Source organism: Hoplias malabaricus, chromosome 5, assembly GCF_029633855.1.
Source record: "Hoplias malabaricus isolate fHopMal1 chromosome 5, fHopMal1.hap1, whole genome shotgun sequence".
In the NCBI taxonomy this organism is placed as follows: Eukaryota; Metazoa; Chordata; class Actinopteri; order Characiformes; family Erythrinidae; genus Hoplias; species Hoplias malabaricus.
In genome coordinates, this window is record NC_089804.1 from 48218690 (window position 1) to 48237800 (window position 19111).

The 19111-nt window shown below is 38.6% G+C and overlaps 1 protein-coding gene across 13 annotated transcripts in view; it reads left to right on the forward strand.

Annotated features, from left to right (window-relative positions):
• Window positions 1-19111, forward strand: part of eif4g3b (eukaryotic translation initiation factor 4 gamma, 3b) — a 38885-nt gene that overhangs the window by 9156 nt on the left and 10618 nt on the right. For 3 of the 13 annotated variants that reach the window (XM_066672671.1, XM_066672679.1, XM_066672675.1), the window contains exons 4-20: window positions 2548-2637; window positions 2995-3027; window positions 4313-4333; window positions 5802-5981; window positions 7175-7289; window positions 7452-7558; window positions 7891-8016; window positions 9179-9320; window positions 10844-11719; window positions 12501-12574; window positions 13917-14130; window positions 14215-14339; window positions 14602-14721; window positions 14882-15037; window positions 15453-15650; window positions 17769-17915; window positions 18197-18433. In XM_066672671.1, coding sequence (XP_066528768.1) covers window positions 2548-2637; window positions 2995-3027; window positions 4313-4333; window positions 5802-5981; window positions 7175-7289; window positions 7452-7558; window positions 7891-8016; window positions 9179-9320; window positions 10844-11719; window positions 12501-12574; window positions 13917-14130; window positions 14215-14339; window positions 14602-14721; window positions 14882-15037; window positions 15453-15650; window positions 17769-17915; window positions 18197-18433 — 2961 coding nt within the window. The remainder of the gene's footprint in view (window positions 1-2547; window positions 2638-2994; window positions 3028-4312; window positions 4334-5801; window positions 5982-7174; window positions 7290-7451; window positions 7559-7890; window positions 8017-9178; window positions 9321-10843; window positions 11720-12500; window positions 12575-13916; window positions 14131-14214; window positions 14340-14601; window positions 14722-14881; window positions 15038-15452; window positions 15651-17768; window positions 17916-18196; window positions 18434-19111) is intronic. The other 10 variants (XM_066672673.1, XM_066672683.1, XM_066672676.1 and 7 more) reach the window with 9 other exon arrangements.

Here is a 19111-nt window from a genome sequence, read left to right on the forward strand (position 1 = left end):
TGTTGTATCACCAAGACTTTTAAAAACACTCTAAGCATTTGTGAATTGAGGACACTGTAGTTTTGAAAGTAAACTGTGGAAACGATTTCCAAAATTCAAATTTTGATTTGTCTGACCACAGTACACTTTTCCACTTCACCCCATTATATCTTAAATTAGTATTTCGGTATCATATTTATATATGAATTCTTCTTTGTATTTGCGAGTCTTAACTTGCATTTGTGGAAGCAGTGACAAAGTGGTTTTGGGAAGTTTCTGAGCCCACATATTGATTTCCAGTACTAATGTGTCTGTTTTTAATTTAGTGCAGTCTGAGGGCCGGAAGACGTCAACCAGCCAATACTGGTTTTCTCTTGCATATAGAGATTTCTCCAAGTTCTCGGAAAGCATTATATGATATTGACAAGGATAATAATATTATCCCTGAATTGTTTCATAGTTTGCCTATGCAGTTAGCAGTAGTAAACTCCTCCCTATCTCTATTTATGAAGAATTCTACCTCTCTGATTTGCTCCTTTTAAACCCAATCATGTCAATGACCTATTGCCATTTAACCTTTTATTTTTATATTTTGTAGAATACGTTACCAGTTCTAGGTCCCTGTCCCAATGTTTTTTTGGAATGTGTTGATGGTGTCAAACTCAAACTGGGAAAATATTTTTCAAAAGGCAATACGCGCGGTGGGTCAAAAGCCTACCTGGAATCATTGGGCTCAAGTTGGGAATACACCCTGGAGGGGGCGCCAGTCCTTCACAGGGCAACACAGACACACACACACACACACATTCGCTCACACACTCACACCTACGGACACTTTTGAGTCGCAGATCCACCTACCAACGTGTGTTTTTGGACTGTGGGAGGAAACCGGAGCTCCCGGAGGAAACCCACACAGACACGGGGTGAACACACCAAACTCCTCACGGACAGTCACCTGGAGTGGGACTTGAACCCACAACCTCGAGGTCCCTGGAGATGTGTGACTGCAACACTACCTGCCGCCCATGCATTCAGTTATTTTTTATATTTTGCTCAGTGTCCCTGCTTTTCTGGAAATGAGGTTATATCTTGGCATAAAATGTCAAGAAAGAGGACAATTTATTCAATTCAGATTACCATATTTGATTTCAGAAGAGCTCTCATACCCTGCTGTGCTCAGTGACAATGTCACAGGAAGCTTCTGATCATCTCAATAACTGTGAGACACTGGGTTTGATTCTTTTATTTGTTACAAAGGTAAATTATAGGCAGTCTGCACAGTTTTTTAGTTGTGAATCTGGCTTAAAATATCCAATCTAAAATATGTAGTTTCTGCGACTGTATAAGACAATTTATGCCCTCCTGCATTACCTGCTGCATTATACTCTATTCCTCTGGTATTTACAATGCTACAAATCTAATTAACCACAAACATTTCCACCATATATGCTCAGTCACAGCATTGTCCTAAGAGAGGTCAGTGTATTGAAATCTTTTAATGAATAAATGAGTTTTATGAGTATGATTGTTATTCAACCTCATTGGGTGCAAATTAGGCTAAAGGCAACAGAACACCAGATGCATCATGTGGAAATAACACGGACTGAGAACATGAATTTGCAGTGGATGACGATCCTTTACATTTGTGTAACTAAATAGTTCATTTCCAGCCTTGAAAAACCATTTTAAGCTTCATAACCTTAGCGAGAAGCTAATTTGCTTTTCAATAATCAGCATCATTTACTGGGTTTGGCTGAGCTTGTTCATGTTGTGTGTGTGTGTATGTGCGTGCACGCACCTTGTGTCACTTGGTTTATCATAGGTTTGTGGTTTAGTTGTCTTGTGTCCATTTCAGTGTGTAAACTGTCATTTTGCAAACACACACACAAGCATTTACTGTACCCATCTGATCCTCTCCATGAAATAGAAAGTCAGTCACAGTGACTCAGCTGTTCTGTAGCTTGTTCAGTGTGTCTGAGGCGAGTGCTCAGATTCCACTCTGTGCCAGCAGCGCACTGCCAGCAAACACAGCCCCTGCTAGACCCTGCTATTAATAGAGATTCCAGTTAACATGCTGCAGAGGCTAAACTTTAATTACCCCCACCCACAACCAAAACATAGATAGATCACGCAGGCCTAGCTCAATTGAGAGGTGTCAGGATGAAAGAGAGGAGAGGAGGAGTGTTTTCTTCTCTTTGTTGCGCTGCCTGGATCTCTAAGCCCTGTCGCATGCAGCCTCTGCTGGCGCCCACTCATGACTGTCCAGGGCTACGCCTAGCTCGGACTCCCTTCCTCTCACTCACTTGCTCTCTCCTCAAGGCGGAGATGGCAGATTTGTCAGTGTCAGCAGACCGCAGTGTTTGCTACGGCAGGAAACGGACACACTTGCTCCGTCGCCCACACTCATTTAAGACTAACACAGAAGACGGCCAAATGTAGTCAGCTGCGAGGATTTCCACAGAAGCTTATTTTTTTCTCCCATCCCTCTCTTTCTCTTTTTCATTCCCTGGCTCCTCTTTTTCCTCCTACTTCACATTGGGCCCGGTGACCCTACCCTCCTCGCTGCAGTCTCCATACACAGGTCAGAATGCCTGCACAACCCCTCTGGTTTATTCTCCGCCAACACAACCAATGAATGCCCAGCCTCAGAGCCGCCCGGTGAGTGTCCCATTCATTTTTCCCATTTACTTTATTCTGCTTTAACTTCTGGGTGTTATATTTTCATGCAGCTCAGCCTGCTATACTTGGATTTTTATTGGTTTTGTTTTAAACAATGTCTGCTACACTATCTTGATAGTGCTGCTAAAGATGTAGTTAGTGGCGTTATTGTGACGTTAGTGTTGTGTGCTAGAAAGTGCCACGCTCTGGGCTTCTGCTAAGGCAGTGTACTTCATTAATGCCAACTTGCCACGCGAAGCTTGTGATTTTTACTGTATTCATCAGTGTTTTTTCACCCTCTTTTTCTGTTTCTTTTTCCTGCTTCCCCCTCCAATGCCATGCTTCCCCTCCCCTCAGTTTGCCCCCGGGCCTCGTCCTGCCCATCACCAGGTAACGTACGCCGATGCAGTACAACACCTCATATCATATGCTTTGCTTTGTGCCTGCACCTAAATCTTGCAGTGTTGCATTGATATGTTCCCCTTGCAAATTTTTCTTCAAAGGGATGGATTCCCAGCAGGACTCAAGGGCGTGTGCCTCTCTGAGACACATATTCAACCACTTATTACTATTGATGCGCAAACCAGTCTTCAGGGGATGTGAAATGGTCCTCATTTTTTTTACTTCATCCTTACTCCCAGAACAACTAGACAACAGAGTGATGTAATTGGACATCTGCAATGCTTGCGTACACCGATGACGATGCTTTATAGATGAGAAACACTTTGTTTTAGAGACCTTCTATAACAGTTTGATTAAAAAACAGATACAAATTGGTTTACGTGAAATATTTGTTAAATTATTCAGTAACTTATTAAAAATATGTTAACCTAAAAATATATATTTACTATGCTAATTATTTTCTTAGATATTAACTAGGCGTTCCTGTTAACTGTTTTGAGAATGTTGTCGGTGAAAAGAGTGATACAGACCACTGTGTTGTCTAACAGATGGGTACAAAAGGTTGTGGCTTTATTAAGTTTTAAGGGTTAAGTAAAACTAGTAAAAGTATGTTAGATCAGTACATTCACACATAAAAGCTTATCATGAAGCGTATAGGTGATAAGTGCACCAAAATTAACCTTATGGTCATAATACTTACTGGTCATAATACTTCACCTTTAATGCAGTGTTTGGCCTTAATGGAACTTTAGCAGAAATTTGACTTGAGTATATGAACATGGAAATGCCATAAAGTATAGATTTATTCTGTAGTGAATGGTATTTGAGATATTTAGAAACCTAATCTTTACAGAGGCAACTTTTTATTTTATTTTCTTGCTTCTGTGTGGTAATTTGTCAAAGGAAGCTCTGGAATTTTTTTTGTAATGTAATTAATTATGCTGCGATGTATGCAGGCAAGTGTGTATTTTGTCAGTAACGTGACAGGAGTTTACAGAAGTTTATTAACTTAATTTTTCAATACCTTTTTTATTTTATCATCTCTTGCTTGTCTATGAAAGGACGTTGTACTAAGCTATGTGTTATATTCAGAATAACAGTAGGTTAGTAAATAAAAGGCTTTTCCTGGAGGCAGAGCTGATCAAATTGCAGACCCTTAGCACATCTTATATTTCTGATAGTCTATGTATATGATTGTGTGTTAGTTCTCTATCCCTCCAAATTGGTACACTGTCCCATTAGCTTCTCTCTCTTTCCTGCTGCAATTTTCAAGGGAGGATTCAGACCTATTCAGGTAATTTGCAGTCTAAAAGAAATGCATGGCATGAAGTTCCTATTCCTCAGTGAATCTGCGTTGTTGCCTCCCCCCACCTTGTGCAATGCAGCTGTGCTCTGCTATCCTCTCCATCTTGGACGAAGTCAAATGCTCCATTTTATCTTTTCTTTTTTTTTTTTTCCTCATTTCCTGCAGGCTCCACTGCCTCTTTATAATTTTCTAGACGTGTTATTATCACTACTTCTATGTTACCCAAGGGTCTCTACATATGTTTATTCCTGCCTGCCTTTTAAACTCTGAAGGGTGTTTATGTAAAAAGCATTAAGAGACTGTAACAGTTCAGATGGAAGAGTTCAGAGGAATTATGTGACAAAAAAATGTTTTTTAAAAATCCATGTTCACACCGAATGGTAATGACATTTTCATGTTGGCCTCTGTGCCTCTATAATTGTTGTTTTTCTTTCTTTAGCAGTCTTTGAATATCTTATTTAATTTAGTAAAATGAGCGATGTAATCATATGGCATGATTTTCTTGACTCATTGATGATTCCCAGATGATGATCTAGAAAATGATTTTCTAGATCATTTACATTTCAAATTGACATATACAGATGTTTTGTATCCCCCCCAAAACTGTATTGTGGATGCATCTCATTTAGTATTGATTTTGGGATTAACACTATTGAATGACATTGCTTATGGATCTTTAAATCTACTCACAACAGAATGATATGGCCCACAAGGTTTTATGTATGTGGTTCATACATAACACCTTGTGTATCAGCCACATCCTGTATCACACATATGTATCAGCCACATCCTGTATCACACGTATGTATCAGCCACATCCTGTATCACACATATGTATCAGCCACATCCTGGTCTCAAATGACCCCATAACAGAGGGGCTCAGTACCTGCTGCTTCAGAAAAATGTTGAATCTTCTAGCCCTCAGTTTCTCTACCTGACCTCTCATGTCTGAAGCCATGTTTCATGGTGCTTACAATGAATTCCATTATTTTCACATACTGAACAAAATATGAACTGGAATGAAGGTTGTTGCATTATGAATACTTTTCAAACTTTATTTTCAGTTTTTATCATCTCAGTTTTGTAGTCTGAATACATACATTTACCTTGACTGATAGATACTGATTTTTTTCCCCACCTATTTAAAATGGTTTATTAAATAGTTCTGTCCACTTCTCATGCTAGTAATTGCCCCTGTATTACTGCTATGCATGTATATACAAATATTTAAAGGTTTTTATTTTGTATTTTGCATGTTTATTATAAGGACCTGTTAAAAAAAAACTTTTGTCTTTCACATATTGAGTACATTTAGCATTTTTTCAGTAGTGTACATGAACTTTAACTAAACTATTAATTTCTAAGGTGCAGAAAGGTTGTTGCAGTACACCTTTTCTACACTGACAAAGAGTGTAGATGTCAGTGGCTTATAATTTTTCTCCCTCTCATCTCCCAGTTTTTCCAAAGGACTCAGATGCAGACAGCCCGGCCCAGCATTCCGAGCAACAGTCCTTCCATAAGGCCTGCTTCCCAGGCCACCGCTGCCACAGTCTACTCCCCTAGTCAGCCTATCATGATGTCCATGACACCCATGCCTTTTGCCTCACCCCAGACTGCCCAGTACTACATACCCCAGGTTAGATGCACAGGGCATGAAACATATTTATTGAATTGTAATATACCCCTTTATGAATTTTTTTGATTACATAAGAGTTGACAAGGGTTGTCCCATTATTACTGTTTCTGCAGAATTTGTTTTATACATTGGTGTTGGCAAGCTGATTAAAATATATTCATGATACAGTTAACTGAAATAGAATTCAACTGACTCAAATGAACTAAAACTGTGTGGTGATAAATAAAACAATCATTCTGAATTGTTACACCCATATATCAACAAATATTCTATGCCTTTTAATTAGCTGACAGGTCCTGACTAGTGTATATTATAAGTGCAGAATATCATCAAGTGCAGTTTTTAATTTTCTGTTGCATACATCAGAGTATGAGGTAGACATGAAAAAGGCCAAAATGATCACAATTATCAGTATTATCACAGTATTTTTAAAAAGTGCTGAACAATTTAAAAGTACTGATCCACAAGCTGAAGTAAATGATTGTATTAGATTTTGTTTAACAGGTAATCAGTAATCATTTTAAGCCTCAGTTTTGTTGTTTTGTGGAAATATTTGCTGCATAGGAAAAATGGAGGTCCCTTATTAAGAGGCATGTTTATTAAATAGCTTCTAAACCACAAAGGAGAATGTGTTTAAATATAACAAACAGTTTAAGGTGGAACTTAATGATGGTAGAAAAATGTTACAAAGCTCTGTTTAAGGTGCTGAATTAACTACTTTTGTTTGTATGTGGATGAAGTTTAACATCTTGATTTCATCTCCCAATCAGGATGGGGAGGTGAAATTGGGCCCCACTTTGGCTCATTCACTACAATGTTTCCCCTGACACAAAACAAACCTACTTTAATTGCGGCATGGTGCTGTGGCCAGTGAGAGACTGTTCCTAACTTTGGTAGATGCTGAAACGTACATGAAATTTTCAAACCACAATAATTACAGTAATTTTGGTTTAAAGTCTTAATATTAAAAATCTGGACTGTGAAACCAGTATTTCATGTCTATGGTTACATTTTTTCAGTTATTTTAAGTTTAAACTGTTGTGATTAAATGCAGATTGGGACTTTAGACCATGAGTATATTCTTTCAGCAAAGTCCTATTTAAATGGTAAAAATCTAACGTTATTATCATCCAGCGTCTGTGTAGGTGGTGTTTGATAGGCCACTAATCTCCTATTGTTTGTTTAATTATCAGTATCGTCACAGTGCTCCTCCATATGTGGGGCCTCCTCAGCAGTACTCAGTTCAACCCACTGCACCCAGTACCTTCTACCCTGGACCCACTCCAGGAGATTTCCCTCCAGCATATGGTTAGTTTCACCTGCTCCTTCTGTCTCTCTCCACCTATGGAACAAACCTGTGCATGCTCACATACACTCTCACTCACACGTATGCTCTTAGTTTTTCTAGTTTGTAAGTGGTTTTCAGTTTGGCCTGAAATTTAAATGGGTCTTTTTTTTTGTTGTCATTAGCAGCTGGGCCTCCATACTACCCCAGCCAGACCATGTACACCCCATCTCCATCCATAATAGTGCCTACACCACAGCAACCTCCACCTGCCAAGAGAGAGAAGAAAACAGTGAGTGCTGCACTAATAATTGTTCACCATTTACAAACTTGTGTGATATTTGATAAATTCTGCACCAGTGTTTGTTTTGTGATATTTTACATTTGGTTTGGTTTGATTTATGGTTTTAAATTGCATTTAAAATGTACCAGGCAGTACACAAGGGTGGTTTTTTGATGTTAGAAATATTGCATGGATAAATGTGCACTGAAAGTAAACCAACCAAATAGAATGTTTGATTTAGTCTCACAAGAAAACATTACTCATAAACAATTAGCTTTTTAAGGAGTTAATAGTCGAGCATAATTTATGTTTTATTGTGTATATGTTTATTCCCTTCTAAGATCCGCATCAGAGACCCTAACCAGGGTGGTAAGGACATCACGGAAGAGATCATGTCAGGAGTGGGTGGGAGTCGGAACCCAACCCCTCCAGCAGGACGGCCCTCCTCCACCCCTACTCCTCCACAGGTAAGGTGTCCAGTTATTCGCACGCCTACCTTATTCAGCTACAAGCTGACATTTATTCTTTCTGTGCTGAAGGCCAAATAACTCTTCTAAAAATATTATTTCCTGTTCTTATTATTGTTTCAATGTATATTATACAGTTGGGAACAAAAGGGAAAATCATAATGGACTATCAATATCTATCCCATGTAAATGTGCAGACTTTTCACTATGCTATGGAAAACTACTTGGTTGATAAGTCTGGAACATATTTTTTCCCATAATCTCCAATTTATCTCCTTATCTGAAGCCACAGCTTGTGACTATGACCTGACTTTACCCGCCCTATGCATTAAATACTTAGCAGTTGCTTAGTAAATGACTCTTTTGTTGCTTAGCTACATTAGATTGACTCTCTTTATTTGACATTATCTTTATAGACTTTCCAGCCATTCATGTGGATCTGGTTATTGTAGAATTGTAAAGAATTTTTCTCAGATGTTTCTCTTTGTTTGTCGTGGCTTACCTATTCTTTCATCTGCTTTCATCCTAGTTCTGCATCATAGCTGTTTGTCTCATCCTGATCTCCCCTTGTGTTCCCTCTACAGAGACAAAACCTGTAAATGCCCAGAATGATCCCGCATAATCCAGTGTAGTTCTTAGTACTTCAGCTTTTCTGGGAGATGGCCTTTCTCTGTATAGGGAACATTTACTATTGTGTTGTTACTCTTATTTTGTGTCTTCTCTCCCTAAATGTTAACAGTGTTCGTCTCTCCTCTCTTTCCCCATTTCTCTCGTCCATTTGTCTAACCCCTCCTACCCCTTGTGTTTGCTGTTTTTTGCTGTTTTTGTGACTTCGACCCCTTTTCCCCTGCCCAACTTCATGCTTTGGTGCTTCTGCCTCGTGTGCTCACTCATACTTTCTTTCTTTATACATTATTTTCTTTCCTTGACTCTCTCTCTACTTGCTTCTCTGTTTATGCTGGTCTTACCCTCTTTGCCATTTCCCCCTTCTGCTCTGTCTGTGTGTTGCATATTTGTGCAATCTTTTTTTCTCTTTTTCTTTTCATCTGTCTGTCTCTCTCTCCCTCTTTCTCTTCCTCTTCTCTCTCTCTCTCTCTCACTCACTCTTACTCTTACTCTCCCCTGCTCCCTCTCTCTCGTTCTCTTTCTCTCTCTTTGCTAGTTTTTATGTCCACACCCACATTATCCTCACATTTTCTACCTCAAATCTCAGCAGCTGAACAGCCAGGTAGCGGAACACGGGCATGTTATATACAGTGTGGACAGCTCCCCAGTTCTCCCTGTTCCTGTTGACTTGAAACCAGGTTAGACTTCTGACTTTACATATATCTTTTATAGGTCTAGATCAGTGTTTCTGCATCACACTTCTAGCAGTGTTTCAAGTATTTTCTGTGGTCCTGATGTAGTTCATAAAAAGGACAATGAAAGGTACTTGCTGGATCAGGGGTGGTGGGCAGGGAATACATGAAAATATACAGGGTGGTGTCAGCAATAGCAGGGATAAGAAGCTGTGGTTTGGAAAATGAATCATCCATGCTACTTTTCTCCAGGTATCCCATCAACCCCAAACCTAGTACAGGTGCATCTCAATAAATTAGAATATCATCAGAAAGTTAATTTAGTCATTGATACCCTCCTGCTATATCCAAGCATATTGAGTGGAAGGAAAATGTGTGGTATAAAAAGGTGCACAAGCAACAGGAATAACCGCGGCCTTGAAAGGATTGTCAAGAAAAGGGCTTTCAAAAATTTGGGGGAGATTCACAAGGAGTGGAGTGCTGCTGGAGTCGGAGCTACAATAGCCACCACACACAGACTTATCCAGGACATGGGCTAAAACTGTCACATTCCTTGTATCAAGCCACCGATGACCTAGACATAACACCAGAAGCGTCTTACCTGGGCCAAGGAGAAAAAGGATTGCATTTTATATGGAAATCAAGGTCCCAGACTCTGGAGGAAGCTGCTTGAGGTCTAATGTAAAGTTTCCACAATCAGTGATTGTTTGGGGAGCCATGTCGTCTGCTGGTGTTGGTCCACTGTGTTATATCAAGTCCAAAGTCAGCACAGCTTCCCTCTGACAAGTTTTATGGAGATCCTGTCCACACTGCCAAAAATACCAATACCTGATTTAATAACCACAGTATCACTATGCTTGATTGGCCAGCAAACCCACCTGACCTGTTGTCAAGAGGAAGCTGAGAGACCCCAGACCCAACAATGCAGATGAGCTGAATGCCGCTATCAACTTGGGCTTCCAAAACACCTCAGCAGTGCCACAGATTGATTGCCTCCATGTCACACCACATTGATGCATTTATTCATGACAAAGGAGCCCGACCAAATATTGAGTGCATATACTGTACATACTTTTCAGTATTCCAACATTTCTGTATTAATTTTTTTTTTAATTGGTATTCTTTAATATTCTAATTTCTGATATAATGACTTTTAGATTTTCATTGGCTGTAAGCCATAATCATCAACATTAAAAGAAATAAATGCTTGAACTAGATCACTCTTTTTTTGTTTCTAATGAATCTATATAATATGAGTTTCACTTAATTACTGAAATAAATTTTTTATGATATTCTAATTTATTGAGATGCACTTTTCTGTGTTAAAGCTTCCATTCTTTTTAGGATACTTGCTTTCCGGTTATTTATTTTTTCAAACAAACTGCAAAATATTAAAAATTTCAGACTGGCACTGTTTTACTATATATGAATCTAGAAACGCAATTAAGTAGTGGTTGTTTTTGTGATTATGACTTTCTAATGACACTTTCCTATCCTTATTGCACCCTTCACCTTCTCCTTCACTGTAGATGAGAAGCCAAAGCTTGAGTGTGCAGTGCTGAAGTCTTCATCGCCAAGGCTACGACCTATGGAGCCTCCTGTGTCGAGGCGAGAGCCCAGCACCCCTTCCCCTTCCCCTTCCCCTGCAGCCCCTGTTCCTGTCCTGGCTCCTGCCCCTGCCCTTTCCCCTGCCCCTGCCCAAGACCTGCATCTTTCTGAGAAATCTGAGCTTCCTCCCTCAGTCCCAGAACTGGCCCCCAGTGTAGCTCTAGTCTCATCTTCAACCCCCAACCACTCAAAGGCTATTGCCTCAGCAGTGGAGACAGTGAAGCCCCCGACCCCTCCAGCAGAGCCTAGCCCTGTTCAGGCCATCACACCAGAGCTAGAGAAACTGGAGCCAGAGCAAGCCCCATCTGAACTGAACACCTCTTCCACCCATGCTGTAAACGCAGTCAATGGGCTGGCCGAAATAGACGCCGCTCCTCCTTGTGATGAATCGGACTCTCAGTATTCCCAGCCCTCTCACCCTAGCCAGACCCCCCAACTGCAGCCTGATCAGCCTAGCCTTATCTGCTCAGAGCCTAGCCCCCCTGCATCTGTCTTGAAGACCCACTGTGTAGAAGTGAAGGTTGAAAATCCTGCAGCTGGAGAGGCAGCTGATACAGGCATTGTTACCCCCTCCCTGCCTGCTACCATCACTGCTGCTACTGTTTGTACTGCACCTACACCTGCTGCTTCTCCTCCAAGCAACAATCTCTCAGGCCAGGAAGCTGCAGAGACGGGCATGGTCAGGAGGGCCTCAGTTGGGCCAGAGCTGAGTGAGACTGGGAAAGAGATAGACACGTCAGTAGAGGAGAAAGTGGAGGCAACATTACAGTCCAACCTTAGATCAAGCTCAAGTCAAGGTAAATATCAAACATATGTATTTGATATATATTCATATATTTCACAAAGAAACAAATACATAAACATTTTATATATATATATATATATATATATATATATATATATATATATATATATATATATATATATATATATATATATATATATATATATATAAATACATGTGTACATGTACCATTAATAAAATTGAAGTTGAAGTCTGTTCCAAATCAGCTGCAGCACCAAGCTTGCTGTAGTCTTCTATCGGCTAAGTTAGCTACTGTAGTTTTAATCAGACTTTCGTGATAATTTGAGATTTTGTTTTCTTCAAACTATAATATTAGTTTTCTGCTTTTATGAAAATGTGATGGTGAAAATATATCAAATTAGAAAAATGAGATAAGAACATTCCGATTTCTATTGTATTCTTCAAACCTCAAAATCAAAAATGTGTGCTTTCTTGTAGACATGACAATTCACATGACGCTATGTATTCTAAAATGAAATATTAACATAAGTATTATTTTAAAACAACTATTTGTTATTATTATTTTTGTATATTGTTATTGAAATGGACACTAAATGTTCTTTGGCCCAGTCTGAAGCATATATACTGAAAATGAAGGTTAAAAAAGGGGACAGCATATATTTGCATTTATATACTGTGTTTGCTGTATTTTATTAATTTATAGTTCTTTAAAATAATTATTTCCAATAACAGCTCAGTCTGTACCCTGGCTAAAATTGTTACGATTATAGTCTTCAGAATGAGTGATCTTATAACCTGTTCTTGTGCTACAGCTGCGTCTAGTGTACCAAAGACATGGATGAAGCCAAAAGAGGACAATTCAACGAGGCAGTGTCCTGACAAAGAGGTGATTTGCTGTTTTTGTTTTAATTGAAAACATTTAATCTGACTGAAATGATTATATGTGCAAATGCTGTCGGTGTGACCAGTCTGACGTTGGATATAGATGCACTTCTTTGTGTGTAGCCTCAGATTTACAGTATTTTTTTTTCTTTATATGAGCAGTATGTAAATATTGTATTATCAGATACCTTTTCTTTGCACTTAAAACAACAGTCTTTTTTTCCCGACACATACCAATCCACGTTAAAAGATGCAGAGCTTCTGAACATAAACTAGAGAGAACAGCATTTCCCTACAATCGTAGATGCCTTTAAACACTCCTCTTTGTTAGAAACACCTACCTTGTTGGTCAGTCTCGTAGGAGTAAAGTCAGAGACATTAGCCCATCTCTAGTCCTTTATCAGTCAGCACAGTACATTGCTCACAGGATGCTGTTGTCTGGATATATTGTCTGATCCACTCATACCAGCACAACACACACACACACACACACACACACACACACACACACACACAAACATCACCACCTCAATGTTCCTGCAGCCCTGAGAATGATCCAACACTCCTGCTGTTATTAAAATTATACCTGCTGTGTGGTGGTCCTGACCTTTGAAGAACAAGGTTAAATGTGGATAGGAATGTATACAAGAAATGGGTAAACTGCAGTCTGTAATTTTAGGATGAGTGTAGATACAAGGTAGGTGTTCCTAATCCATTGATCATACAGTGTATATACTTATATATGTACAGATATTATGAATGCCCTTTTTTTAGCAAAAATATTTTTTCATTAAATATAAAGGGTTGTTTGTGTCTTAAACGACAGAATTCACATTTAAAAATTTACTAATATATGATACACGTCAAAGGCATAAAGGCCAAACAAACATAAAGCCATTACAATACAATTCTGATATAATTGTATTCTGAGAGGTTTATGATGTGCAGAGAGAGTGTATGTGAACTCAAACATTTATAGTGTATGTAAAAAAAAAATTAGAGACTAGCCTTATGAAAGAAAAACAAAAATAAAATTTGGGGGGTTATAACTCTCTCTGAGTCTCTTTAACAGACAAATTGCCATATTTTCAGTAACATTAGCTATTAGTTAACATGTTTGGGCTGACTGACTGTATATGGGGTAGGTGGAAAAATGTACACATTACAAAATACACATTTTGCAGCTAACCACCTTCTTTGAGGAGGCTGAATTAAAATGTTCCTGTACCTGGTTATACTTTTTTTTTTTTAACTTTTTTCCGTAAAATATTAATTCCTCATTTAGACTGCCATATCTAAAAAGCCATAGTATAGACTGTTTTAAGCCATATGTGTGTGATTGTTAGGAGAAACTGGAGCCAGCTGATGAGGTGGCAGTGGAGCACTCTGTTCCTTCTTCTGAGGGAATGGAGCGGCGGGGCTCAGGGACTTCTATTGAGGAGAACGGAGAACAGGAGGCAGAGCCTCTGAGGAATGGACCCGAACACACCACTGAGGCAGAGAACAGTGATGGAGTCCTCACATCTGCACTTAAAGAGGCCTCTACCAATGCAATACTGAGTGAGCCTTATCCTTTCAGTCTTGCCCTTCAAATATTCTGTTGTCCATCTCCCCTCTCTTCCTCAATAATATTTCTACCTACAGAGCCAGAAATGAAGAATGGGAAGAGGCAGTATAATAGAGACTTTCTGTTGGGCTTCCAGTTCATGCCTGCCTGCGTGCAGAAGCCAGAGGGGCTTCCTCCCATCTCAGATGTGGTACTGGACAAAGTAGGCCTTCTACCTTATTATATTTTGGTAGTTTGTTCATATAATGGGTGGAACGCACATGAAGAAATATTGCTAAAACCAGTCAGTAATTGAGACACGATTACTTAATTGCTTAATTGATCCTTTAAGACATGAAAAATTTGTTTTCTTTTATTTAAATAAAATCTTTTGGTTTTGGTATTTCTAAGCTTTGAAAGAGTCTTTGAAAGAATTTTGAAGAAGAGAGACTTATAGGATTCTGCCTAATTTTCTTCTCTTACAGATTAACCAAAACAAGTTGCCCTTGCGGCAGGTGGACCCAAGGGTTTTATCCAGAGGCCCAGACTTCACCCCAGCCTTTGCTGACTTTGGCAGGTTGATTCCCGGAAGCCGAAGTGCACCGGTGTGTTTTGTTCATAGTTTAAATTTTCTCTTGCTCAAGTACAGAAGAACAATTCAGTTGGATGATGTCACTTTGTCTGCATTAGTAATATATTTTGAAATCACTGGTTATTTTCAAAATAACATCTGTCTCATTCTACCATGGTTGTCTTGTCCTTCAGCTCCTGAATGTAGGTTTGAGGCGGCCACCTCCCCGCAAGATCATCATGAATGTTTCTGTGAATGATGATGTGCAGCTAAAAAAGGCTGAAAATGCCTGGAAGCCTTGCACGAAGAGGGAACTTGCCACAGAGGACCCCGAGACCCAGAAAACTCAGGTCAGCTCCTGCTGGGCCAGAAAGTATATTACGCACTTCTTTAAAAAGATCATTGTTTATATTTTTGCTCAAGTTAAAAACAATAAATATTAGGGCTGTGATTCAGGAGATGGATGCTTTAAATAATGGTTATAACCATTAACGCTACTGCCTCACAGCTCATTGTTCAAACCACAAAAAACACTCTTCATGTTCCAGCTTCAACAACTTTTTAAGAGATAAGTGCAGGAATTAAATGCAGTAGGGAATGAAACAGGAGCTGTGTGTGTTATGTGAGGAAGTTGTAAATATGGTAAAAGTTTAATTAGCTTTAAATAATGTATGCATTAAGTTCCAGCATGCATTAGCAATAATACATATAGTAAGTGGATGGAATAATCCTTATCCAGCTGTTTTTTACTTGTAACTTCTCCAGGAGCTTTTCCGGAAGGTGCGCAGTATCCTCAATAAACTGACCCCACAGATGTTTACCCAGTTGATGAAGCAGGTGATGGACCTCACCATTGACACAGAGGAGCGCCTAAAAGGTGTCATCGACCTGGTTTTTGAGAAAGCCATTGATGAACCCAGCTTTTCTGTGGCCTATGGCAATATGTGTAGCTGCCTGGCTACGGTAAATAACTTATTGTTGAAGTTCTACATGATTAGTGGGTCAAAAAAATGGCTGTAGAAAACATGGACAACACATTGTCTTTGAAGCATGAAGCCAGCACAGGTCTAGTGCTTCTACTGGGTGCTTGCAGTGATGATGTTTTGCACAAGCAGCCCATTTTCAATCTCATTTTTCTCCTATTAACTAAGCTCAATCTCCAGATTCTAATTCCAGCAGTTAGCTTTCCTTTTTCTAATATTGGCATATTTTTGTATTTTCCCCAGTAATCAAATTTTAAAACATTACTCTGCTATGTCATATGAAAGTTAGGAATAAAGTGATTGACAGCCTTGGTTTTTGTGAATCAGGCTGCATTTGTATTTGGATCAAGTGAAATGCGAAAGGATAGTTTCAAAATCCAAAAACCTGTGAGAGGAAATGAACAAATGCACATCACGGAAACACTTGCGTGACTTAATCCACAAATGCAAATTCAACAATTTTAAATTTGTGACTTCGACTTTACAAATATATGCAATGTAAATTTAAACAAATGTATGTATTTTTGATATATACATCTATGAAAACCTAAAACATATATTTATGAATTTAACTGTATTTGTACATATTGGTGAATTGTCTTTAGTTTGTGGATTACAATTTACACATTTGTAACGTATTCTGAGAATAATTTCTCTCCATATTGGATGACCCAGAACCACCGGCAGAACTTGCACACTTACCCAAACCTGCATTGTTCCTTTTCTGTTCAACTTTATTTATTTTTATTTTTTTTAGAATTGTCCTTTCCATGTTAGGAGGTGCAACGGCTGGTGTTCCTATTTAAATGGCCAACAAAAACATTCTGACATTAGCATAATTTTTCAGTCCACTTTAAAAAGTTCAACAATTACATACAGAACTTTTCATTCCACCTTACATGGAGCCGAAATTACTGTAGCCATTGTAGAATTCTCCCACTTTAAATTGCACAAGGTTTTGTTGTGTGTTTGTTTTTTCCCCTTGCCTATATAACTTTACATTCAAATTTAAATGGAGAAGAGGATATAATGTGGCCCTGGTATCCATTTTGTCTTACATGCTGTACTGTCTAAGGTGGAATGGAAAATTCTTTCATGGCCAAAGTAATTTTGTCTCCATTTAAGGTGGATTGGAAAGTTTGCGTGATGCCAGAATGTCACTGTTGCCTTGTTTAAGTTTGAAGGTAAAGATGGTAAACGTCAGTTACTTGTAACTGGTGGAAATACGAATATGTGATTTGAGAAAAGGAAAATAATGAGCAAAATAAAGTTGCTTGCAGGATATAAGACCACTTCAAACACAGATGTTGTTAGAGGTGTTTATAGTTTTTTTTTTTTTTTTGTATTTGACAACGTTATTACCTTTTTGCTTTGCTGTAGAGCAGGTAATAATTGAGTAAAAGCAAATGAGTTGAAATATTATTAATAATATACTGCCAGTATTTGCAATATCTTGCCTAAACCACTGGTGTGTGTCAGGATAGTCTAATAATTGTGATGAGATTTATATAAAAGTACAAACCTGATCTTGAGGAGGGAAAAAATGTATTCTGTCATACAGATAAAATGCTCTGCACTAAGGGCACAGAGTATATACGGGTTACCCAGAGCTTCATGGAGATGTAAAAGTGACAAAATGAGCTGTAGCCTTGCCATGGTTCGTTGTAAGTAGGTTGTTGTAACGTGTTAGGCTGTTTTAGGCTTCATTCGTTGATGAGCCTGAATATGGGTGAAGCAGTGCATCACCTTTAACGGTAGCTGCATATAAAAAAAAGAAAAAGAACAACTTCAGACATGGCACTCTGAAAAATTCTGATTTGTCTGTCTCAGCTTAGGGGCTCTACTGCACGTAATCTGGTTGCACATTTGACAAGATAGCAGATGGTTTTGGCTTAGTTTCTATAGAATTGAAGGGAATGGAGTCACACTGTCCATGTGTCTACAGCCATTGGGTCATATAGATTGAAATGTTATCCTGTTTAGATATATTTCACCATCTGTTCAGACAGAACCTGGTAGGACTTGCAGTGTTCTTGTTGTATTTTAACAATTTTTTTTTTGTTTGTAATTTTTAACCTCTGTGTATCTTCTTCCTTAGTTAAAAGTGCCCATGGCAGACAAGCCCACAAGCACTGTGAATTTCCGAAAGCTGCTGCTGAACCGCTGTCAGAAGGAGTTTGAGAAAGACAAAATGGATGACGATGTCTTTGAAAAGAAACAGCGGGAGCTGGAAGCAGCTTCCTCAGTAAGCACTGTTGCTCTCAGTAGGATTTAACGTCATTTTCCAATTTACAGGCCCCACTGATTACAAAAAAATGCTGCAGTTGCTGATGCTTTGAAGAGATAAGCTGTAATCAGTTGAACCTTTGTATCTGTAGCGCAGCAAGTTTTTATCAGATTTAGAGTTCTAATTTTTCATGACAGGTTATTCTGCGTGATGTTCGTGTGCAATGTGTATACATACAAAACTAAATATTTCTTTATATATTTTGTGAAGGAAGTGACTAATGTTTGGCTTTAATTCAGGTTAGTGAGCGGGAGAGATTGCAGGAGGAGCTGGAGGAGGCAAAGGACAAGGCCCGAAGGAGATCTATTGGAAATATCAAGTTCATTGGGGAGCTGTTTAAGTTACGCATGTTAACGGAAGCCATCATGCATGACTGTGTGGTGAAGCTACTGAAGAATCATGATGAGGAGAGTCTTGAGTGCCTCTGCAGACTGCTCACCACCATTGGCAAGGATCTGGACTTTGAAAAAGCCAAGGTGAGCAAGCTGGAATCTATTATATGTTTGCCTTGGGTTTGATTTAAAGAGACTGTTAACTAGTATCGTTTTTTTGGGTATTAAAGGCTTATGTCACTTGATAATCCATAACAAAAAGTAGACTTAAAAAGAATGTACTCTTAAGACATTAAACACTGTTTAAATAGAGGATAGAACTTACACCAACTCTGTCTTTGTAGTAGTAAATACATGCAGGGCAAACAGTAAAAATCGTGGAAAAACGATTGACACCCCTTTTAATAAAATCTTTAGAAAATCAAAATTATGCATTTAACTTTCAGAGAGAGGTTTGACCTCCTTAATTGCCCTCTAATGCATATTACTGAGCATATTGTGCTCTTTTTGATTGTTTTTTTTTTCTGCACAGATGTTGGAGGCATTTATAGTTTGATTGTATTGGACAACTTTATTACATTTTTTTTGCTGTAGAGCAGGTAATAAATGAGTAAAAGCAAATGAGTTAAAATATTATAAATAGTTACTGCCAGTATTTGCAATATCTTGCCTAAACCACTAGTGTGTGTCAGGATAGTCTACTAATTGTGATGAGCTTTATATAAAAGTACAAACAAGTATTATAAACCTGATCTTGAGGAAGGAAAAAATGTATTCTGTAATACAGATAATATGCTCTGCACTAAGGGCACAGAGTATATA